Source organism: Myzus persicae, unplaced genomic scaffold, assembly GCF_001856785.1.
Source record: "Myzus persicae strain clone G006 unplaced genomic scaffold, MPER_G0061.0, whole genome shotgun sequence".
Lineage (NCBI taxonomy): Eukaryota > Metazoa > Arthropoda > Insecta > Hemiptera > Aphididae > Myzus > Myzus persicae.
The window spans coordinates 586,189-613,602 of NW_019102925.1; the positions used below are offsets into that span (position 1 = coordinate 586,189).

General features: G+C 32.0%; 1 protein-coding gene across 1 annotated transcript in view; it reads right to left on the reverse strand.

Annotated features, from left to right (window-relative positions):
* The window catches only part of LOC111033417, a 146,080-nt gene that overhangs the window by 38,524 nt on the left and 80,142 nt on the right, over window positions 1–27,414 (reverse strand). Inside the window, exons 2-3 of the mRNA XM_022314134.1 lie at window positions 1,496–1,704; window positions 328–463 (exon numbers count right to left, since the gene is read on the reverse strand). Of these exons, the coding sequence (XP_022169826.1) occupies window positions 328–463; window positions 1,496–1,704 (345 nt within the window). The remainder of the gene's footprint in view (window positions 1–327; window positions 464–1,495; window positions 1,705–27,414) is intronic.

Sequence of the window (27,414 nt, forward strand, 5' to 3'; positions counted from 1 at the left end):
CGGGATAGTTGTGACGCAAAGTGTAAGTTTTTTATTCAAAATTTGTATGCATTGAATTCAATGAATTCATATCACGAACAACTTTTGAAGTTTACTCAAGGGAAATATGAATTTCAGCATTCAATATTTAGTTCGTATTGTCTTTGAATATCAATTATGTAAATATAAATAAAATTTGTTATACCTACTATAGTAATATTATAATTTATTAGACAATTTATTAAATATATAGTATTAGTTTGCGAGATCCAATATTTTGTATTACTTATTTTTGGAAATGTATATCTATGAATATTGCATTTAAATAATATTACTATTATTTCTTACCGATGACTGACATATTGGCGTCTTCGACGACTGTTGGGAAATTCGGAGCATCCGTAGATACTTCACACTTGTAATTGCCGTTGCTCGTCCTAGTCAACGGATACAGCGTCACTTCTCTGGAGGACGACTTACTCTCCTAGTGGATAACAATAACAATAATAATTAAAATGGAATTACCTATCCTAGAAATGTAAATACGATGTAATTACATTAAATTGCGTAGCTACTACCAAGATTGGGTAATACGTGGAGTTAAAAACAAATATGAGAGCATAAAAATAATGTTCAAAGCAATATTTAATCGTTGAAATAGGTAGGTGTTTTTAATAAAATATATTTTTGTTTTCGAAATGTTGTATACTAAGTGAATGTAAGTCTTCAAAATGAGAGAATCAAAAATACTATATAGCATATCATGCGTAAACCCAAAATAATATAAATACTATGGCACTGTATAGTTATGACGTTGTAAAACAACTGCGCTGGCGATGACGATGACTACGACGGCGGTAAATTGCTCTACCTCGGGAGAGGGGGCCTGGAGGCTTGCACATGAATACGAAATAAACGACGATATTGTACGACGGTGTGACAGTGGCGTTCGTATATTTTATTGCTTATGGCGAAGAAAGGGGGGGGGGAGGGGTAGAGAATACATGGCGGACGAGCGTCGTTTATTTCGTTAGATTTTTATTCAGGCTTTCCGCGTAAAAACGGCTGCCGAGCCGATATAAAGTACGAGATACAGACGCACCGGGGTATGTGATAATGTTTTCGCGGTTCCTATGTAGGTCAATGAGTCGAAAACTTTCAACACAAATTTTCGCGAAAATATATTATATACGTACATGATATTATAGCTACAGGATTACACAACGTTTCGTTGTTTCATCTCGGCGTTTAACCGTCTCCGCCTGCACAGCGACATGGTCCCTATCTCTCGGGCGCACCTAACCTAACTTAACCGCTTTCCTTATGGCGGCGGCGGTGGTGGTGACAAACTCTCCCGACCCCGTGGCCTAAGAAAGTTTTGGCCGTAATTTTTAAGCCACCGTCACACGCGGAGTACACGCGACGTGCGATAAAATAATTTACCGCCCGAAGAGAAATGAGGAAAAAAAAACGAAAACCGACCGAAAACGCTAACGCGTCCAACTTTTGTACTCACGTCCACGTTTACGCCGTCCAAGCTGAACACGAGCGTCTGCGGATTCAATCCTGGCGTGTATCGAAAGAATTCGTTATCGTCCTTGTACCATTTCACCGAGTACAGACTGTCGCCGCCCGTGTCGAACTGGCAGTACAGTGTCACCGAACTCCTCAAGTCCGCCCACTGAGGTATGACTAGTTTGGTCAAGACGAGACCGCCTTTGCTACCTGCAAAAATACAAGCAGACATCGTGGAATTATTAAAATGGTGAATGCAAACAAATAAATTTAGTGGGTTGGCGAAGCGCGGTCGTGTGCTCGATTTGCGGCAATGCTCTGAACGCACGTACGTAAGGGCGGCCGTCGCTACCACTCGGGTGGGTGACCACCTGGGTTTTTATAGCGACACTTCCTTGCCACACGTACAGATACGTGTTTCACATCAACCGTTCTCCCCCACACATAGCTAATGGCCACAGTCGCCGGGCATTAGATCGATAAAAATAATTTTTTTACTTTTCTTTTACAAAATATTATATATTAATAGATTAACAATAACGTTTTATTAAGACGCCTTCGACTATACAAGTAGAAAATGAGACGACCAACGACCGTAAAAATACGTCGCAGTTAAAACATGTTTGCGTCCAATAGTTGCTTGGTGCTTTATCATTGTTATATCGTGAGTTAAAACTGTAACGAGTTTTTCATAATTTACGCTATAGGTACATCGGTTGTAATTATTATTTTACCTCCGAAAACGTTTCCTATATATTGGTACATAATACACGAGGGTCACAATGAAAATCCGACACGTCGAGTTCACGTGCAGGTACCACGTTCACAATCAAAAAGTTAGTGGGCTAATGTTATTAATTCGCTGATCATTGTTCTGTAAAAGGTCTTCAATTATTATTGTTGTTTGTTTCCATAAAGTCAAATGCCAATTAGTTGATATTAAATTTATTGTCTGCATTTTACTCTTTCAATAACCTTTGTTCAGTTGTTTAATGTTTTTTTTATCATTGTTACCATTGCCAAATACCAAATAGATAATAACTAATATAATTATATATTATTTGGTTTTTTAGTGAGATACCTTATTGTGTTTGAGTTACATTGTTTCAATTATTACACTATTGTAATAACAACTTAGAAACAGATGGGTGTAAAATGAGTATGTACAAACCCGATATAGAATTTGATTAAACAATTAAGAATTATTAAAACTCGTATATTGTGGTGGCTATGTTCAAATTATATTTACATACGTGTTGCATACTTTATGATCGTATTAAACCGTTTTTTTTTTTATTAGTTTCAGAATATTTTTAACTGAGCTGTGGCCTGCTAATAACCCATTCATATATTAATTATTCATGCCGAAGTGCTGAATTAAAGGATTAGGTACAATATAGACAAATCCTTTATAACCTTCTGTGTTACATCTGAGTTAAATATTTTATAGATTTTTATTTTTCTGTCGATTGTGTCACAACAAGTTGTACCTGTTTAAGTACCATAATAGTAAGCTACTGCTAAAGCTTTAAATAAAAAATTTAAAATTAAACTAATTTAAAACTTATAAAATTAAAAAAAAATATTTCAGAAGGGTAATAATGTAAAATTATTCAATGGATAAAATATTATATTGCAGTTGGAATTTTAAGCATATAATATTTGGTTTTCATGATAAATAAAGTGCATTTTTTTTTAACAACTAGTAATTGTATATATTTTGGTAATGGATGCTAGCAAATAACGATTATAGTATACCATGAAACCAATGATATAATTTAAAAATACAATTATATATTTTTACAAAATCCTATTTATTAAAATATTTAAATCATCATAACTATTTAATAAATTAGTCCAATAAAAAATATTTAACAATATTAAAATAATTTATATTAGAAAATGTAACATTAATTTGAACATCGAGTAGTCTTAAAATACTATAGTAGTGGATATATTAGTTTAAACCATATTTAAGTGAAAATGCTTTTTAACAAATGTGAAGGGATCAAGAGATTTATTTCGTTATAGAGAGTTTTTGTAATAGTTTTTGTATATTTTTGTTAAATAACAAAATATTAATTATTTATGCATAAAATTATTATTACGATGATCAAAGTTGATAGTGAAAGAATGTAATCGTTCTAGGAAATTCCGGCATTTATGATGATTACTTTTATAATTTATAACACGATAACAAGAAAATTGTATTATGAAACATAAAATTTTGTTTCGTTATTGAAAGTGACTAAAAGCTATAGAGAATGAATTGACTAATAGGTTATAATGCGAACCAACCAGTATTATGTAATGTTTAAGGTAAACATAGTTTTTCGTTGTAAATAGTTTCGTTATAAAGAGTTTTCACTGTATTTAAGGATGAAAAGCGGCTTTGCTTAAAAAAAAATGTGATATCTCACATGAAATTAATAATAATTGTTAATTTTAATAAATAAATGAGAAAATTGTTCGAAATTAGTTGAAATGTCTTTTTAAATTCATTAAGTAATGCATGTGACACGCTTCAAGCTCTACAGTAATATAGTTTACACTTCAAGTTGGTACGTTTTTGACTTGAAATTACTGCTCCAAGTACACTAAAGAGTTTAGAAACAACTTCCTTGTGATGTCCAAAATATTCAAATACTTGTTACTGTATTCTAAATACCTATATACCATAAGTAATTTCAAAAACTTATGCATCAGCACAAACTCATGAATTACAAATTAAAATTAATCTAAAAGCATGAAGTATCTGTTGGTTTAAATTATATTTCTTTAAGAAAAAAAATGCAGGTTCTTAAAGTTTCTTACTTTATTATATTTCGCAATTGCGTATGCGAGCCATTAATAATTTAAAATAGTTCTGAATTAACCAAAATCCATTAAGATTGAATACAAAAAGTTATATAGACAGTGAAAAGGATCCTTTATGTTTGATGCTTTTGGTGTATTATGATATTGAAACAAGTTGCATTACGATCGTAAGAAGAAGAAAGCATTATACTGTGTTATCCTATCTAGTAAAATTAATGAGAAACAAAATCTATTTAAGTCACATTATTGATTGGTTAAGTTAAACAAATTATTATTATGGACATGAATTTGAGTGTACTACGAATAAAATTATTTTTAATAATCCATATTCAGTGAAACCGCACTTAACAAACACCTCTAAATAGTGGACACCTCCGAAAACGGATATTTTTATGGGAAAGGGTACATTTTCACCACTTTTGTATAAGAAAACTCCTAAACACCAGATCACTCTAAAAAACGGACACTTGTATTTGCAATTTAATTTTTGATTTTCTAATTTATACAACGTTATCAACGATAGTACGAATATGTCCCCACTAAACGAGGTTTCACTGTACCAACATATTATTTTGATTAATTTGACGTATGCATAGGTATATTACCGAGAAGTCAAGCGAACATACTGTAATATTAGACCGATCGACGACAGATGGAAACACATCAAAGAACATGCGTTTTTTTTTTGGTACAATTATAAAGGTTGGTACTTATAACCTGACAGGAACTACAGACTAGGCGTATACATATTATTTTATGTAACTACATGAAAATCAACCACTTTTGGTACAGTAAAATATGTACTCCATAATATCGTTTGATACTTACCGAGGTAAGCAAAATCTCCGAAGTAGCGCAAAAGAGGAAATATTCAGCTCAAAACAAAAATAAGATGTAAATATTACAATTATAATTATAATAATAAATACTCAAAATACCAGCAGTGTGTCAAAACCAAGCAATTGGTTACATTATCTTTTCGAGCCGTCGATAAGGTTTCGAACTGCGGCCCAAGACACCTTTGAACGTCATCGGTCAAAACATTTTCGCGGAATTTTCGTCTGGTCCGAACGAGATAACGAAATAACGTGTGCACCACCGCGGAAGTCTACGCGAAACTAAAGCCACCCCACGGGATTAGCCCACCCACACGCTAATTGAGAGGACTCTCGAATAGGAAATGGTGTTGTTGGCTGTCTTTGCGTACCACAACTTCCGATCTCACCGCCAGTTTTCCGTAGCTTCCCGATTATCGTGCAGAACGAAACGTCCGCCACCCACACACATTAATATATTAATATTTGGCCATAGTGGCATCGAACATAAGGCTTTGAACCTAAGCTCGGCTGAGTTGTTAGACCACGAATCGGAAAATATTACGTTGAGACCAGTATCATGGTAACGGACGTAATGCGTTTGCCGGTTTTTACTTCTTATACGTTCTAGGACGTATACGTTGTTTTGGGGTGGATGTCATTTTTTAAAAATGCGAATAGCGTGCCGGTGTTGAAGTTCAACCAATTCAAGTATTTTTTTAGAACCGTCTGCGAGTGACGTCGATTTTGATTTGAATAGAGGTAAAATCAAATTGAAATTACGCGTCGCAAATGACATCGGGTCAGCGGTGGCTATAATGGAAATAATGGATTTAATGATACCGTGACGGTCGTTTCTATGCATTTCAATGGTAGGAAACATTGTGACCAATAAACTCCGTTAGCCTATTAAAAACGCTCAAGTGCACTTAAGTTACCCTTTGTAATTACGACGGAATAATGCGCGTCGTGGAAAAAAAAGGGACTATATTGAAATTCAAAGCACATACGAAATGTTTATTGCTCAAACGCGAGTATGTGGAAACCCGTGGGACACTACAATATACAATACTGTGCACTTGGAGGAATGTTGGACGAGAAAGATAGAAAAAAAAACCTTCCCCGTGTGCACTCCCCGACCCCCGAGCAACGACGTGTGCTCTGAGTTTCGTAAAACAGCTGTGTAAGAAAAATCGACTAACTCTTTTTTTTTTCTATTTTTTTTTTACCCCATACTGCATTGCTGCCATAGACGATACAGTCTCTCCGATAAAACTAAATCAAAAAGATTATATCGACTTGGGAAAAATAAAAGTTTCATAAGGACCCTCGTGGGAACGTTATCCCGTTGTCCTGCGGTTGCAAAGGAACATTTCGGTGCCTTTCGCGTTATTATTCTTTGTCAGAGAAATCCTTTTACGTTTTATTGCCTTAACCACAGCATGCTCTTACGCTACTTTCAAATGGATTGCAATCTTTTAAAATAAAACAATAAGTCATCGGTGGTGAACCAATTAAAGGTGAGATCCCTAAATATTTTTACTCCATTATAGTTAACGGAGTCCGTCGTTTTTGTACTAAAGACCTCGTGAATGCTGTTGTTCATGACTTTGCCGGCGCACTGGTGACTATTTATACGATTTGAATTGTTATGCTACAAATGTGTGAAACGCACATTTTGGTCCCGAGTTGAGACTCAATTTCTAAACGGTCAGCTGATGAACGGGGTTTGATTGAATTAATAATAGTTTACAACGCCAGATTATTTGGCACAAAAGCCAGGGACTGGAAGGGGGTGCGTTTAAACTTTCGACGGAGAGAGTGGATATAGGGGTTGACTAACACCGATATATCCCATTAAACTTACCACTTTCTATAGTCAGGTCTGCAATTAGCTAGTTAAAACTGATAATCCAGCTGCTTCAGTATTAACTCGGCCACATTAATTACCGGCCAGGGCCTCCAAGCGCCTGACAATGAACGGATATATTATCAAAGCTTAATGGTTTCTAAAATTAGAAAGGACAGACAAACTTTGTCAGGTAAGTTTCAAGTCGGAAGTCAAAAGGGAACCTGCAAAACGAATGGTTTTGTTTGGCCTCACTAAGCTCATGCGCTTATATCGTACCAAACCATCGACAACTGTTGCTAGTAAGTCTCAAGTAATGTGCATTATTTATTTATAGGACAGCTGAGGTCGAATGGAAACAATAGACACAAGTGAATGGCTCATAGAAATAATTAAAACTATTGAATAATATACAATTCCAAACACCTGACTGAATTAATACTGTGGTATTTTATTAAAATTATTCGTCGTAGTTTCTGAGGAGTGTGATTAATAAATTTGGTTTTTTATAAAATATTGTTTGGTCACTTTTGGAATTGTATCATATATAATTTCTTGTTTCCTGACAAATGCAGTTTAAATGATTGAGTAAATAGTTACTATGGTCATACATTATAATTATTTGATATAACATTTTTTTATAAGAATAGATGTTTTCAAAAAATATGTTTTCTTTTACTTAAAAATATTTAAAAAATGAAGACCAGTGTCGGGACTTATCTAGATAATTATCTAGATGCAAATTATCTATTATCTTATCTAGATTAAATTCTACTAGTCATCGATTTTTTATCTTCGTTAAAAAATACACTTATCTAAATTAATTTATCTAGATTCTAGATAATTGTTTTTGCTTAAGTAACTATTTATTTAATACAAAAGTACCTATATACATTTTTACATTTTGTGTTTGAAAACCACAATAATGTAATGTAATAGATATAGAGAATATAATATTATGATAGTACACATTTAAAACAGCCACAATTCACAAAGTATAAAGTATATTATCTATTGATAGTCAGTATTCATTGAAGAATCATATCTTTAAAGTAGAAATTTGTTTACACTGTAATACTTCTTTGACTATTGCTATGTTTTGATATTGTTATTTGTTATATCGACTGTGTAATGGTGTTCCGAGAAATAAAGTTTGCACATATTACTATACATTTTATCACATTTAATATTACTGTAATATAATTGTGTAGTATTTGCAAAATTGTTTGATTAACTTCTCCTTAAAATAATGTTTTAATGTAAACTTCAGCAGTAGTTGTTGAAGGACTTAACATTAGGATAATGCATTTAATCATAATTTTGGTGGTTTCAGTACCTATTTGGATTATTATTATTCAGTGATTTATGTATTTAACATTTTGGCTAACTAATTTAATGGTTATTTTGATAATCGATAGTTTGTAATAAATCATTGACATTCAACAGTTCAATAACTAAGATTTGAAACACACCACAAAGCCTTAATAAACGTGTAATTTAAACTAATTATTTTTTTTTTACGATTTATGATTAGTTTTTAACTATTTTGGGAATACGTAAAATCTAAGATTTTTTCCTATCGAATATTTCTTGTTTTGGCGTAATGCTCAACAAAATAGATGAGATATATTTTTCCAAGTGACCACAATTAGTACATACTGATTTCATTGTAAATTTGTATTATTATTTTTCAGCGCTGCTGTAATATATCTTTGTTTTCTTTAGAAAACTTATTTAATACCACAAAAATAAGATTATTTTTCGCGAAACCCTGTTTAATTTTGTTTCTTCGGAATTAAAAGTAAAAATGTATTTTTACTTCAAGTGAAAATTAAATAAACTTAAGTTATTTTTAATAATTTTAAAATATATTTATGCCCATCACAGTAGTAGGTAGTCTCAGTGTAAATATCAAAGAGAATATGAAATCCAATTATCACATATTTTTGTTCATTACATTTATACTTTATACAACTTTGTAAGTACTTTTGAAATGCCACCCTAACTACATTTAAGTGTAAAATTAATAAAATTGGTTTCTACCTGAATCTTCTGTATTTAATTTTCAGTTACTTTTCACTATTTTTTTTATTTTTATTATCATTATTATTATTAACTTATGTCAATAATGGTTTTAATTACAACTTGTAAGTTTATTTCATAGGTACACATTGTAGTTTTATATTATATAGATTCCGATCATTTACTTTTATTCAACATCATACTTTTAAATATATATACTTAAATAAAATAATATATAGGTTTTTGTTCATTTAAAGTAGATTGAATACATAGTATTTTTTTTGAAGTGTGTTCGTGTATTAAAGTTTAAATGCATTTAAATAATATATAATAGTAACTTCATCTCGTTGTTACTTAGTGTTTCAGTATAAAATCATTAAACTAAAAAACAAACTTCGTTCTAGTTTACAAAGGTTTTTATTGCAGCCCTTACAGAGGCTACATCAACCTTTATAGTATCGTAATAATTAAAAAAAAATATTTATTTAATTATTAATCAGTTTACTGTATAATACCTAGTTTGTCTGAGCGACCACTTCAATAATTCGTGATCAGAGCTGATATAAAACGTGATTCTAGAGGCAATGTCTGACTTACTATTTAATATTGTGAAAACGATACCATTATAGTTATATAATATAAAACCGAATAATGCAAAAGAAAAACACAGTAAGGGGATACTGTGAATAATGTAATATAACTGACTATATTATAATAGTTATTTTGAATTTCGATTTTTAGTTATAACTATTATTTTCGCTGTTTGAACAAATAATGTTTGAGCACAAAATGCTTTTATTTTTTCCACTAAATTTATCTTTATATTTTTACAATTAAAATACGTATTGATTCATTAAATAAATATAATTTGGTTTAAATTTGTTGTGAATTCGTATTTTATTACAATAGTAAAACAATTGCAAGTCAAATAGTGCTAGATTATTTAATTTTTATATTTTTTGTAAAATTATTTTTATAACTGGAATCTCAGTAGTAATTTACCTACTCATAATTATTGTGGAGTCTAAAAAAATGTCTTATCAGATAAATGTTTGGGTATAAATTTTAACCGAGTAGTCACTGGTGTATGAAGAGGGTTAATGAAAATGCTAGTAGAATCCTAAAGTGGTATAACAAATAATTTTAACCTTAAACTGGTCGACTAAAAAGATAGACCTTTTAGTAAGTGCGCTATCAATATTCAACCATAGCAGGGATCACCGGATTTGCATATTATCTTTTTTTGAGTACAAGGATACGCATTATTGGATACAAATTCGTTCACGGCGCACATCGTTCATGATAAAATGTAAATTTCTGACAAAGTTAATATAAAAATTCTAGAACTTTTATTGTGTGAAATACTGAAATGGGATAAGTGTTTTACATCAATTATTTACCCTGAAGTAGCATAAGTTCTATCGTTCTGTAAATCGTGGGTTTATGTAAGAAAAAAAAATAAAAACAAATACCGAAAAGAGCACATTTGAAAAATAATAAAATAAAATAGCTCAACTGAGTACCACAGCACAAAGGTTTTTTTTTGTGTAAAATACTGTTCAATTTCAATGATTTCGTGAACCGTTACGACGTAGATAATACAATCAGATAAGCACCTAATTTTAAATACCAATAGAAATTATGATTTACTCGAATAAACGTCGAACACATTGTGTCACAATGTCTGGCAGTAGTCTCTGGCACGACCGGGCGACTGGGGCTTGTCGTTCGTGATACAGAAGAAAGCTCTTATCTGGACAACATTTTTAAAATATCCAATACAGCCGTTCACGCGTGTTCGTTCTATGTTGACATATCTAGGTGTTTCGAAAAAGAAAATCTTTCGGAAAATCTGATTCTTTTGCACCTTCGGGGGTGGTTTTTCAACAGTCAGCCAGGATGAAATCCACCCCTATACACACAAACACACACACACCCATTCGTTGGCTTCCGTCGTCGTAGGTGTGTGACTGAACACACAGCCGAAATAATAAACGACGTCCGGCGACGTGTCAAGTATGAAAAGCGGTCAACCGCCGTTACCGCCACCGTGCACCGGCGCGTGTAATCTGTGTGCAACCCTGGATTGATCGAGCGAGGTAAAACGTGTCATAGTTTTTACAACCCTTTTGTTTCCCAATTATTATTTATTTTTTCTTGCGCCTCTCTTTGCGCCGATCTCTGGGCATAATCATGGTTATTATTAATAGAGTTATTGTTATTTTTACGATAAATTCGAGCGTGTTTCGGGGGACGTTCAATTTGTATATTTTGAAATTGGAAATTCACAGAGGGTATGGTAATCAGTGCACACATAAATACATAGCTACTTCTCGGCATTGCGTCAAAAGTGTCGACCCAGTTGCTCTATATTATATACCTATGGCGTAGGCCATGTGATAAGAAAGTATTATATATTTTCGTTGCTGCAAAGAGGCAATTCCGGATTTAAATACAAGTCACTTATATTATGTAGTCGATATAGTGAGTATTAACCTCGAAGGGGAGAATGTTCAATGACGAGTATATAATTAGAATTTTTTTTTTCTTCCGTGTACGAACTTATATTATATTGATAGTACCTATGAATTTTATTTTAACAGGGTTAATTAAATTTCTGTGTTCTTTTAGAGTGAATATACCTTATGAAACTCTATGTTTCCACTCCAGAATGAAAATTGCATGACATTCAATTTTTTAAAATTAAAATTTATTTTACACTTAATAAAATAAATAATGTATGTTTGCTAACTTAACATTATTTTTAACACGTTAAGATTTATCTGACAAACGTACTGTTCTCAAATATACTACATAAGAAGAACAATCAAAGAAATCAATACAATTAATAAATTGTATTTTAGAAACCAATATCGGTGGTCATCGGTTAAGACATTCGTCGGTAAACAGTTTATTTTCATTGTTTCAAATTTATAACAATATAAATAAATAGGAATACAAAAATTATATTCTATAATGCTGTATTACGTTTGAAACAAGTATTTCAGTGTATCGTTATAGTTATTTTTATAATAGAACATCAAAGGCGGTTATTTATTGAAACCGTTATTTGATGAGTTGTTTTTCAAACAAATCAAAACTTTATTTTTTATTGTTTTTATTTCTATTGGTGTTTCCTTAAACATTTCTTCTTAATTATTAAAAGTTTTCATCATTTAAATGTACCGTTTTTTTTAAAATATATATTGTGTTTTTAATAACTTCAAAACTTTATCGAGATTTGTTACAAACAATAAAAAAGCTCCCTTTTTAATATTTCACATTAACGTTCGGTTAACCAATAGACTTCATTTATCATCTACAATATATTTTTAGCATTTCATCTGTATCTACTTTTTAAGCACCCAATAGATTTATAACTACACTTAGTTTTTTAATGGTTTCTAAGGTATTATTGTTTTTTATTAGTATTCCCAAATCAAGGTTTCATCGTGCAGCCATCGCGCATCGTTTCCAGCTTCTCTGAAACATTAATAATATCTGAGACCAAGACAGTATACCGAATATTTGAATTATTTTCGTGGATATCAAAATAGCGATAGGTAGCATTTTGGACGACAGCCAATAACTAAAACCATTTGATTTATTGTAGTCCACATTTTAATCATGAAATAAGACTGCTATCCGGCACATGACGAAGAAGGAAATAATGTTGCTCTGTTAGTATTTTGAGTATCCGAAAATTGATCATTTCCTTGAAGCGCTTGATTAAGCGTTGTAAAACGAAAAATTTTAAATCGTTTTAGCGTCAATGTTATAATAAATCGATTTCAAATGAAAATAAAATCGTTTATAATGTGTAATAAAAATAAACTAAATTCTTTTTTTTTCCATAGGTAAACATTTATTGCACGCCCACCATTTTATAATTACTTTTTGACCCCTGATTTATAGATAAATGATGGGGAGGGGAAAAAGAGCCACAAATCATTTAGGAAATTATCGCATGCGTCACGGGAATATATTAAAGTTATGTCAACCCGTATAGTTCCGTCGACACTATTGGCACTTTTTCGACACGCACGAGGAACGAAAAGTAAAGGGGAAAATATTTTGGTTTCAAATCCGAAACGAACGACAGATAATAATATTATCCTAGGGGTTAACACGACAACAAGCCTTTATATGCTCGCTTACTCAATGTTTTGATTCGTTTTTTTCTAAAATGATAATGGAAGTATATTATTGTGGTATTGAGTTCAGGATGTTCAATTATATTCGGTTGATGCCGCAGGAGAGATGATTTCACATTCGGTTTCATTGGAATACCATGAGAGTTAATTTGTACACGAAAACTATTAGCGAACCGTATCACCGAATGACAACGACCTTTTTTGAACGGTCAATAAAGAACGTATAATTAAATGTAACTCACAGCAGTATGGTGCGAAGTAAAATGTTTATTCCTTTTTAACACGGTAATTTACCACTAAACTTATTTGAACATTTGACGTAAAATAACATAAACATTTATGTAGATAAAAATCGTTAGTGTCAATAAACAATAAACAAAAAACAAGAAATACCGGCTATGTTTACTGTATATAATATCATATATGATCGTGGTTGGAACTTTAAACTCCATAATATTATTCGGTTAATTACTTTATAGTTCATCTGCAGAAAATTAGGGTTTTTACTTTAGTTTAAACATTTTTTAGTTATTTATATGGAATTAAATATGTGCCAAAAATTGTTTTTAAAAAAACTTATCGGCAGCATCGAGAAACATTTATTTTTCAACTATAAATAACATCATTATAATAATAATATAATATTAAGTGTGCCATTTAAAACGCAAAATATTCTTCATATTTTAAGGTTTCGGTTGTGGTTCATGGAAAAATAACAATAACCATTAATGACCTAATGGGTAATTAATTACATTTTATTATTACTAAATTGTCAGCGGGAAATTAATTTTGTCGCGGTGAAATTCCGATATACGTTTAATAAATATTACGCGTTTAAAGTGAACCAGGACGCAATAATGATTAATTCGTTGTAATTTATACAGGACATATTGTGTAACTATTGGAAAATATATACAGTACAACCTAAGCGTTTAATGTTTCGAATTACTGACGGTGAACAATACAATAATATGATGCGTATTGATCGTATTATATTGATACGTACGATAGTGTACACGATCGACCGACGTCCAGTTTCGATGACACGGTATTATGAAAGGCTTTGGTAGAAATGTGACAGAAACCCAAAACCTATGGTTCTCTATAGAACATAATGATGCACGTATAATTTGTATGAATATGACGTTTGTGCGTAGTAATGTGTTTCGTAAAATAATATTATTGCTGATTTTGATTGCGTAAACGTGGTATAATGTCAAATATTTATAAAGTCTAAATAAATAAAGAATTTTGAGAATTTTAATTAAATTTTAAACATGTTTGTTTACGAAAAATAGACTCATAAACATTTCACGAATTCGAATTGAAATAAATCTGAATGAACGAATCTGAATTCGGATCTAATTAAATTACACGAATTACCTGTGTAAACGGACCGTGGAACGCGGAGCGAGCAGACGTAAAAAGCCTCTGCCACTATATAGTATTATATAATTGCGATTATAATAATAATAATAATAATAATATATTGCGTTTGATTTGATGGTATAATTCTCCCCTAAAGTCTCGAAAATATCGTATTACAACATCAGCTCTATTCGTGTAGCTGTAAAATAGTGGCGCACGCGTCCATTTGCAGCATCGCACGAGTGAATAGCTCCATGAACGTGACACCGACACACCTAGTTTTTATACGCCACTAAACTTTCGCTGCCCGACGGTAAACCATACGATTCGGCCGCAGCAAAATTACGGTAGAACAGGTATTTTCCGACGGTATCGCCAGCTCGTTTAATTAATACCGTTGTATTAACTTTTCGCGGGGGTTATCAGGTAAATATTGTTGTCGTCCCTCGACACTATAAACACATTAACAGTTTGTCCGCTCCTCGGTTTACAAATGTTCGGTGATAATCCGAATGGATTCGACCTTTAAATGCCTCGCGTGTTTAAATAATTTGTAAAAAAAAAAACCGACGCGAGAGCTTATAAAAAAAAAAAAGCCAAATTAAGAACCGGCGTCAACTGCTCTCTCCAATTACACTTCGGTCTCGCATGCCGTTGTTACTAATAAATTACCGATTGCACTGATCGAAGTGAAAACAAACACCTATTGTAATGTAAGTGCTTGGTGTTTTATTTTAACCTCATAACGTGGTTTTTACAATACGTCATGATGTTTTTTGTTCGTTCGAATTTTGTGAGTATGCGACACACGCTTTGCAGAGTAGGTTTTCCGCTTTCATAAAAATATATTAAATATTTTCAATAAACAATTTTTAATTTTAAATATTAGATGCAAGAGACGATGCAATAATAATAATAATAATAATTCGATTTCACAATATTTTATAATCGTGCACAAAACCGTTTTACCGTTTTTATACATTAAAAATATTGTGTTACATGCATATCAATTAAAAATATATATAGATTTTTGTCATTTAGGATTTCCTGAGTTTACAATTTTTCGTTATTTCCTCAGGAAATCATAAAACATCAAGATAATTAAAATACGTCTAAAACTATAATGACATTATACGACTTTTGGTTAGCATCTTCCGGTGTGCCAAAAACCATTCTTATGTGATTTATGATAATTTAATATTGTTTTTACCAAACGATTTTTTTATAAAGCCAATTTAATTGTAATTAAATTATATTTATTTTCAGTTATTTTTCAATATTATAAAATCAGATTATTGAAATAAACCAGGAAAATGAATAAAGTTATACTTAGAGTTTCATCAATATGAATAAACTTAATTGTTAGTTAATTTTAATGATGAATTAATAATGTTTAAAATCGCTTTACGTATAGGCAATTTTAACTCACTTCATAGAAACACTTGCATTCCAACCTTAAATAATCTTGGTACGCTCACACACAAAATACACAAGACTTTCAGTATTCACATAAATTTTATAATCACTTATTTTTCATTCAAGCAAATTCCAGGTAACCCACCTAGGTGCCTTAAAAGGAACTTAACTGGTGTAAGAACCTACTATCTCTTTCTGAAATCATTTCCACGGGGTGTCGTCAAAGATCGACTCCTCCTTCCAGTCATTAAACTCTCACAAAGTTATCCATTCCATAATTGTAAATATACAGATCGTAAATATGCTATATTTTGTTCTATAAAAAAAACAAAAATTGTTTGCGATTCAAAACACCCATAGTTTAAAATTAAATTTTAGAGTACTTTTTTAATTGTTAGAATATTTCACAGCTATTATGAAATATTTAATAATAGTTGATTATTAATTAACGTATTAATTATATTGTATTTCAATACATGAAGTTCCGTGTGCTTTAAATTTTTTGGCTGCCCCAAGTGGAAAACAATCTATTGGAGAAGCAGCTTAACACTAAAGCCAGACAGCAACTGGTGCGTACCCTCTTGAGCTCATGACATGGCTCATGTTCCTATTTTATCATTGTGTAATGAAGTTTTTTTTTTTTTATATTATTGTGAGACTTAAAATACAATTTGGCAAATACGAATGTATGGTGCAGTTACACGATACTGATAATTTTAATGTGGTCAGGGTAGGTATTATGTTAATATTATTAGATTATAGTGTTCAATTGTGTGTATTGTAAAGAAAATCTATTTACTCTAGACATTAATGACGCCTTTTGTAAAATTGAACAGTTTATACATTTTGTGCAGTCCAAAGAAACGCGTTATATCGAAATGGGTCGTAGATGTTTCGCATTCAAAATAGGTTAAGTGAGTAGGTGTAATTAGCGTCACCGCAATGAACACGACTTTCGAGTGCTCAAAACTACCTATGTTGCACCAACGCGAAGAAATGGGTTGAAAATGCTATTATGCTTATTGGACACAAAAAGTCTCGTTACACGTAACCAGTCTACATTCCTCTGGTTTATTTTGTATGTTTGAAAACCATACGCGTTGTGTCTCCGAGTTGAGTCCAAATATAATAGTCAATATTCGTACTACAAAATATTGTATATTATTTCTTACCGCAGGAGACGTTTACCGATTTGAAACGGCGCGGAAAATTATTCCTAATAAAACCGTTTTTTTAATAATACTTGGCGCGAGAGAACGATATAGAAGTGCTGACGATAGACATATAATATACTACATCGCTCTCATTTAAGCGTACAATATTATATTACGTACACGACGTACGTATGAGCACACTCGCGTATCGACTACAGTACCTAACTATACAGGTAGTGAGTATACTGAGTGCGCACGTGCTGTGGCTCGAGAACCGTTTGCTCGGATACAGCGCGTAACCCAACCTACCGATCGGCGACGGCGTCGAACACACCCACACACACCCACACGTGTTATATTATTCTTCTCTTGGTTTCTCGCGGTGGTTGCGGAGGTGGTGGTGGCGATGTAGAAGTAGGTGGGCCGAAGACGGGGTGTGTAAACGCGTGACGGGTTTAACGCCGAGCCCCGTCGTACCCGAGAGAGTACATACATGTACCGTACATATATACATCGTATAATATAGGGGATGGAAACGTGTTTATTAGCTGGAGGCCAAATCCCAACCCCTCACACACGCCACCGGTACGCCCTGCACGGCCGACGTCTCGTTCGTTCGTTAGTCGCCGGTGCGTGGGCACTCGGATGGGGACGCGGGCTGGACGTAGGGGCTCCGAGACGGAAGCTCCGAGTGGGAGGTGAGGGGAGGGCCTCTGGCTTTTATACGATCTTTGAGAGGCTCGCGACCGGAATAACAATAAACCGCCGAACGACTGCGACGACGACGACGATGACGACGACGACGACGACGACGACTACGACGACGACGACGACTACGACGGCTATACGAGACGGACCGACGTGCGTGCGTCAGAGAGGGTTCTCGGAGAGCGCGGTGGTTGTGCGCGGAGCTCGTGTGAGCACATAATATTATAATATACGTTTATATATATATATGTGTATATAAGATATATACGCGAATGGATCCGATGGGACTCATAGTGCGGGAAGGGGTGGGGGAGGGGTGTAGGGGGCATATCTCTGCGATCGTATCTTCCTGCGGGACCGATGCGTGTACGAGTTGGTGTGCGGAAATTTTATTACGTCTCCTCGATTGCCCACGCGGGTGCGCGACGTTGTTTCTTTTCAACTACACCGCTTATATATACACGTCCACTGCGCGTATACACCGTATAACAATGTGTACTTATATATATATATATATATATATGTGTGTGTATATATTCCGAGCACTGTATATAGGTACGCATATATATATATATATATGGTACCTCAGAAATAATAAGCGCACTGGGAATGGGAAATCGTGATAAGAATTTTCAGCTGTCGCCGCCCGGGCGATTGTTGGCCATTTGCTTTCATACGGCGGGGCGGCGGCGAGGGGGCGCGGGTGGGCGGCACGGTGGAAACGTACCGTATAAAATTATTATTATACATAAGACGCGCAAGAAATTGCGGGCGGAAAAAGCGGAACGCGCGATGTGTTCGGTCCGAAACGGTTTTGGCTGGCCGTCCGGGTACTATACGTTCACCGGTGTTCGTATGTATATATTTTACACTACGATGATATTATTATTATTATTATTATTACAGAGACGATAGCGATAATGCCGAGCTAACAATGCTGAGCGCGAACAGGTCTTAAAATGCGAATGGACGGCGCTGGTTCCGGAGAAAAAACAAATTTGTAAGACTTGCGTGTGTGACGGTTACTACACTATACGGTAACTATAATAATATGTGTATGATTATTATCTCATTATTGCTATTAGTATTATGATTATTACCACATCACTAATATGATTTTATCGTCTTTCTTTCTGCGCTGTGAAAAACGAATACTTATTTGCACAATTCACGGGTTATATCATACGTATAATCACTATTTACTTGAATATTGTGGAAGTATATTTCGAAAAAATTTTGTCTAATACTCAAAAACTACATTACTGTTTCGGTGCATATTTTTGGATATTGTTTCTTTCAGTATATATAGTAGTCGAACAATTCTAGAGCGGTTAATTATGTTTTGATACTTTCATTCACTACAGTATTTAAAACGAAATTACTTGAATAATTGTTATAAAAAAAATGAATCAAACATACAATTTAAAAAAAAAAAATATTATTTGAATATTTTAGGTTGCAAAAAAATAACAAACGTTTAATTTAATTATAGTATGAATTACAAACTGTTCGTTCAAAATTATTATTTTCAAAACTTTAAAAATTAAAAAAACAATGGAACACATTATAACATTATTTCAGAATAATTAAAAAATTCAACAGACCAGGAATTGTTGTTTTTATGTTAAAAAGTACGGTGTACCGTTCTAAAGTTTAAAATGAATTAAAGGATGCATATAAAAATTAATAAAAGGAATTCTTGTGAATTCCTTAACATATTTTACGAATGTTTGAAACATCGTTTGTCATCTACAGTTTTTGATTTTAAACGAAACATTAAAGGCATATATTAGAACTTAGAAGTGCAATAATCTTTTTTTTCTTTTTTTTTTTTATTCGACATCTGTATTTTAGTACCTATACTTAGAATCCAGATTAGTGTATTGCAACTTGAAAGTTATTCAAAACATACTTAAACGGAGTGAAATCGATTGAAAATTTGACAATGACAGCAGTTCTTTTAAGTAATAATTAAATTAAATTATAAACTGGTTCGAATTGTGATATAGTTGTTCACTGGGTTCTGTTGTATATAAAATAAGTTATACATAACTTATGATTAGGTATAAATAAAAATTATAAAATATCATTAAAAATAAAAGATGACACTCAGAATGTTTTTTTCGAATGCAATAACGTCAAATTTAAGAATACAGTTACCTACTTAATTACGAGGTAAATTCGCTACCCACACACAGCACCACCTACAGCAGAGTGACGTCCTTGTTTTCTGTAAGTTAGTTTAGTTCTTTGTTAGTTCTTTATTTCAAACTGTAATGAAATGAGAAACTCGCTATAGATCACCGGGAACAGATGTATGTTTCTAAATCAATTACTTAGTTTAAAGTATTGTAATATAAATGATATTATTATAAATGGTGATATTACCTTTTGTGTGAAATGTGGTGACCGTTTTTTATTTAAAAATAATATAAAATCTTTTTGTTTAGTTCACTGTTATACATTTTATTTAATCTTTTAACATACATTAATATAAATCTTTCTCTTAATTTAACTTATATGATTTCGCCTTTCTGCATAGACGATCCGCGTGGTCTGTCACACTCGCGCTTAAACATATTATGTACAAAAAGGACAATAATAAGTACCAATACGTCTGGCCTGGCGAATAAATGCCAAGTTCCTTATATCTAATGTCGTGTGCATGTGTGCGTGTATATGTAGGTACATCATTACAAAACTAAATATTATATAACGCAGTTATAGAGAAATTAATGTAGCAGTCATTTATAATGAAGACTATACCTAGGCTATAATAATTGTACTCCAATAAATATTATGTTACATTTATTTTTAGTTTATTAATTGGTGTACGATAATCAATATTAAAAATTAACTTAAAAAATGATGAAAAAATTTCAGTTTTATAAGCATTTTAGTCGAGGAATCAATTAACTATTAGAATAAAATACAGTTCGCATATTATTATTGATGATACTATTATTAAGAAATATGTGACCTGAACGTAGAATATGGGTAATGAATCAATCCAATGTATAATTTAAAATTAGAGCTATCGTAATTTTTCAATGTAAACGCATATTGATACAGAATTTTTCTACTTCGTTACCAACAAAAGCTGCAGGAAAATAAATACGACCTAATTGCGAACAGAAACAATTCTCGATTTAATGACGTTACACCTCTGAATAATATTTGTTTTTTTTTTATTTCATGGAACTGTTGAATTTTAAAACTGTATTGTTGTCTCAATAGCTTCACTTACACCACAAATAAAAAATGGTAACCAACAAACTTTTAACTGAATGCTAATATTCAATATAGTATAATAATATTATGATCCATCATCATCGTCATCATCATGTAGCCTTCGACCAATAAAAATTAGCAGTATGTCAACATTCAACAGTCGTTTAATATTATTTTTAAATATCGTTTTAATGTGTTTTGTCTTTATTTGTAATTTTCTTAATATTTATAACTTAAAAATTGTTTATTTATTTCAAAGACGAAAATATCAAAACTTGGATAACCGAATTTAATAAATGATATTAAGAATCTTTTAAAAATAATAATTATACATTATTAGATTAATATATACCAATAACTTAACACTGATTATATTTCTAATCAACGAACATTGAGGCCGGACGTGAGTTTTATTGTTACCTACCATTGGAAAAATGAAAAATTCAATTTTTGTAATTTTTCAAACTACCTACTCTATATTATAACGTTTTACTCGCACTACGCACAGAATGAATAACATGTAGCATAAAAATAATGTAACTTTGCTGTTGATTTCGTGTCTTGTCGCTTTTCTTCTTTTTTCTACGTGCATTCGGAAATGAAGTTTCCGGTCCTAGACACACGGTGCGCTACAACTACCAAATAAATCCGGTCCAGTTAAAAGCTCCCTCCGGTCATTCGCCACGGCGATGAGGAAGAGTGGTAGGAAGCTACTTCCGGTATGCGCCGGCTCGTTACGTATGTAAATATACATGGTAGCATAGAGAACCACCGCGAATAATGTGCAACATTAATAATTATAACTATTATTATTATAGAAGAACACACTCACACACACACACACACACACACACATACATGTACACACAAATTCAAACTAAATACGCATTAAATGTTACAATACAAGGGCCATAGAAAGTGATGCTAATGGAAAGTCAAACTGTATCGATTTTGGACGGACACGACAATAGAACGCAATCATCGGCTATAATTGTGTCCGCATTATTTTTCCCCTTTCCAAGCGTGAACGGTTTTTTTTTCACCCCAGGATGTCATTATGAAATGGAATAATATTGGACATTCGACGACAGAACGAACGTCGAGGAGGTAAAAAAAAATAACCGTTTTTTTCCAATTATCTGACCTTTTTCGCCTGCGTGGCGGAAAAATCAAAACTAACATTGATTGCGAACACGAATTTTATTCGGTATAATTAAATGTAGGTATGTCATGTTAAAAAAAATAACATCGTTATTTCAGAAAATGAGTGCTGCACTTGAAATATAAATAATACGTTTAATTTATTAACGACGCGTATACGAACTAACGTTTTCTAAACGGTATAATAATTATTTCAATACATTTTTTTTAAATGATCGTATACATATTATAATGTGTTTTATGACGTATTATTGAATACAAAAATACAACTACCAATAAAGCGTTATTTCTAGCGTGAAAACGTATAAAAAAAAATATTAATTATTATTTAAATAAAAATAAAGCACCACGTGGAACTTTTCTTGCGAACAATTTATAGAACTACGTATATTAACTTATCTGCACTACATTTAAATGTATTCAACGATAAAGTTTACTACGACTTAGATTGTAACCAAAATGTATGCAAAGTGATATTCTCGGTGTGATGATCAAAGTGAAATTATGAATTCCATACATGCGTATATATTGGTCTATCGTGTAATGCTTGAATGGTAAATGAGATAGCCGTAGGAGGAGTATTAGAAGTGGCCCGGTGGATGAATTTCTGGAACTATATCCAATTGCAAAGCTAGTAAAATAATAATTTGCTACATTAACACGTTATACACTAATTCCCGTTGTGAATTATTATTGTCGAGTATTTCGTTCACACAACTTCAAACGGTGTAAATACGCATGTTAGTTATTAGATTAATTAATTATATTGATATCTCAATCACGATATATTTAAATTTGAGATTTTATTACATCATTGACATTTTTAAAATATCAAGAAAATTATTGCCAATCTGCAATTCGTGTTTCTAAAAAATATGACGCTTATTTATTTTGTTTAATTTTTTGAAAGACTAGTTTTTAGAATTGCATTTTTTTTTTTAACAGGTTGACAAACAACAATTCATATAGGAAAATATACAATAATTTATTTTAACATTTCTACTTTGTACGTTATTATGTTTGTGGTTACAACTCCGATTTTTTCTTTCATGATATAGGAAAAAATAAAATATACATATTACAATACACTCAAAAAACAAGTATTGAAAATTCGGGAGATATATCATCGTTTTTATTTTGGTGTATTAAAAAATCGTAAAATAATCGATGATGTTTGTTAAAGTTTTCGACTCTCGGATTTATTATTTATAGGTTTGTTCCCGGTCCAATCATCGTATTTTTTCGTACGGCCTAAAAGTGAACCACAAAGTAAATTTGAAGAGAAATAAACTGCACGCGTGCTACAGTTTCAATCCGATGTACATGAATATTTTATTTATTTTTTTCGACGATTTCATGACCATAACGGTCTGATCTCTTAATAAAGATTTGATTTACAGTCGTATTTTTTAAGGTGAGCGTATACGTATATCTATCCGTGGCGGAATTGTCGTAATCCGAATGTACACATAATACCAACACTCGCACACGCACACTGTCACGTAATCTTGAAAAATGAGCTTTTGTAAAAAGGGTCGATTGTACCTATGGGCTGACACTCCGGTACATAAACGTACAACCTAGGGCGGTTGGCCATGTTCCAACGGCTCGACAACGATATCACATAATGTATTCAAATCGCGTAAACGAATTAATGATCTTACGATAAAAATGAGTTGTTGAAATTTGACCCAGACCGGTTCAGGAGCTCGAGCGCATGCGCATGCGTAGAAAATATAGAGACACCGCGACGGTGCAGGCGCGTTTTTAATGGTATTAAGGCGCTGTTAAGTTGTTCGTCAAATGAACACCGCAGCCTCGTGGGGCTGTTTCGAACATTTAGGCATTGTATTCTCGAACTTTCAAAGACCATACTGCCGTAGTCAAATTAGCCGGGTGGTTTTAACCAAAAGTCGAGACTTTCATGAAAAAAAAACCACGGTTGTAATAAAAGTTTAATGCGATTCCGCTGAAATACTCATGAAAGGATTAATAATTATTGCGAAGTTTCAAAGGGTTCTAAATAATAATGACTCCATACCACCATCACGAGGGGAAAAAAAAGTTGGCCGTGAAAAATTGCTAAAAGTTGATGCTAAATGACTTTGGATGTATGCCAAATAGAATGAAATAAAATTATATGCGTATAATGTTTATATATATACTATAAACATTACGAATGATAATTACGAACATTAAACGACTGTGCCAAATGCATATTGTAACGGATTCTGCCACAAAAAAGTTATTTCTTTAAATTTTGGTTTACTATTATTATTATTATTTTTTTTTTAATTTGAGTATTAAAGGGAAACGATTGTACTATCTCATCCAAATATCGATTATAAAGGTTAAAATAATAAATTAGAATATGTGATGACAAAAGGTCAAAGAAGTAAACAATATGAACTCGCATTAAAAGGTAGAAAACTCAATTAAAATCGTACCGAGATAACTCCTCGATTAATGATTATCTCGCCAGATTTTATTAATATATAACCACAGCCGGTATAAATGACGATTTATTAATTTTATAATATAGGTAGGTAGGTACACTTTAGTATTATCATAAATCAGAACAAAACGAAAAAAAAGTATCAAAATATCGATAAATATAAATTAATATTTAATATTATTAAAAAAAATGTACGATGACCACGTATTTTATAAACTTTTAAATTTTATGATCGTATAATTGGCTCTCAGTGTAGGCATTTTTAATTTGACGAGATTTCAAATCAGATTAAGCGGATGAAAAAACCAGTATATTTTTGGTTTTTACCAGTATTATTCTTTTCGTAAAATTAATTTAGTCAAATACGTATATGTCTACTGCATGCATGCATATTGCGTGATGCGGTGTCCAATTGTTGTTCTGTAGCCTTTCAGATAATCTGACGCTGCAAATACGAATCGCTACAAAAATCACCAAATCCCCGGAGATCGGGTATTTTTATTTTATTTTTTTCATGTACCTTACACGTTGCTGAGCGGATTCACTATTCAATGGTCTTTATGATGTGGTCTGAACTTTATCCGCGTGCATTTCCAGACGTTGAATAGACATTCACTCTAAATCTTGGCCGAAAATTGATATAAGTAGTTAAACACAGGTAGAGACGTATAGTAATGGCGAACGGAAAGAGCAACGCAAATAGCGTTGAATTTATTACATTGGCAGTAGCTCAAACATGATTATTTTCATCTACTGTTTCAGATTTTTTTCCTATTAAAATGTTGCCCTGGATGCATTTTATGGGAAATGTAAGTAAATTCAGCTAAAACATTTTGTTTGAGATAGAAACACAAAGTTAATATATTGATTAATGGTATAATATGGCGTATGATATATATATATATATTTTATTTCATAACAGCTAACAAACATAAAAAAAAGATTATTTGAGTACGAGTAGTATGCTTATTGTGCTGTAAAAATAAAAACATAATTAACATAATTTTTGTTCTATACCTAATATATTATGGTATTAAACTCCAATGGGTTCTCTTACAAAAATTATAACTATTTCGATACAAATTCGAAAGAGAATACCGTCATCACAATATTATGAAAAATTAAAAATATAAAAACTATCAGTTAGTTCTGTTTTTAATACTATTTATTAAGTACTCAGGTCAAAAGTGTATGTATATAGTGCTCTTGTAATATTATATGTTGCACGTTTTCTCAGATATTTTGTACAATAAATGAAATCGATTACATTAGGCTATTCAACTATTCCCAAATGAATATTATTTACAATCGATAAAATTAACTTTTTACACATCTACTTTGGGAAACTCATATTTATAAGAACATATACTTCGGGAAATTATGGAGAACGGTTATCATTGTCTAAAGTATATGGTATATTATCTGCATGTCAGTATAGGTTGCCTATACTAGAATAGAGAGGATTTCGCCTGTGCATGACATCTAATTTAGAAAACTTTCTTCATTTCTGGACAAGGAGTTTATTATTAGTCCACTGCGTTTTGGACTAAGTTTCTAATTTGCGTTTTGGACAACAAATCTGTCTACTTTATGTGCCGAAGTAAATCCCAAGGTTCCGCCACTCCCGCGTGCAACATGAAAGCTTTTCGGATATCAACCGATTCAGAGAACCCATCCACCGGCTCTCCATTTGTTTCTCAAACACCACAAATGGTATTCTATCTTAATATAATCACGTGACCGCCGAATGAAGATTACTCTTCAAAACTAATTCGTTCAGTATTATACCAGGATAAACCATGGACAAATATTTAGCACAGGCTCTAACTCGGGCTGCACTCAGCGATATTATTCACTCCCTTTAATATAATTTTATAAACAATGCCTTTTTTCCACCAGACAATATTAAAATACGGAAACTACAATATGATGTAAAATGTCATTATTGAGCAATAGTAATTGATGATTTCTTATGAGAACTTGTGCTGAATGCGTATGTGAATTATATATTGCAAATTATATCTAAATATATCTAATGTAATAATATTAAATATTATTTATAATTTTCATAGATTAAATATATTTTACTAAAGGGGAAAAAATAGTAATAATACTTAGTTGTAACTGCTAGTTATGTTTATAAAAATAATTTTTAATGCCGCTCAATAAAATAACTTAACCGCTCGACTAATAGGAAATTAATTAATATTTTTAGTACTAAATAATAATTTTTTTAAATGTCATATATTATTTTTAAGTAATGTATTTAAGAAATCAGATATTTTTATGTTTAAATTAATAATTATAAAGTAAAGAGATTTATTTATCTTCAATATTTCACAGAATTCTCTACAATACCCTCGTTTAAAATGTAACAGGGTATTGCAAATACGCAGGTCTTTAAATATTAAATACCTAAGTATACTAAAATGTCAAAATCTGACACATGATTTAATTATTCACTTACGGTGTTTATACTTATTTTATTTGTAGATATAAAACCAGAACGCTTAAATCTAAAATATCTACACACTGGTTACATACTTGGCGTTCTAAAAATTAATTTATTGAATTTATTAGATACCTATCAGCATTATATAATATATGACTATACAATTAAGAATTAATTAATTAAAATAATATGTCTAGTTCAGATAGTTAAATTTACTTAACAACACCAAAATACACGATATTCATCCACTTATAAAATAATCGTTCTAATTAATGATTTTCTAAAAGAAACTACCAACTCAGAAATTATAATTTTTGT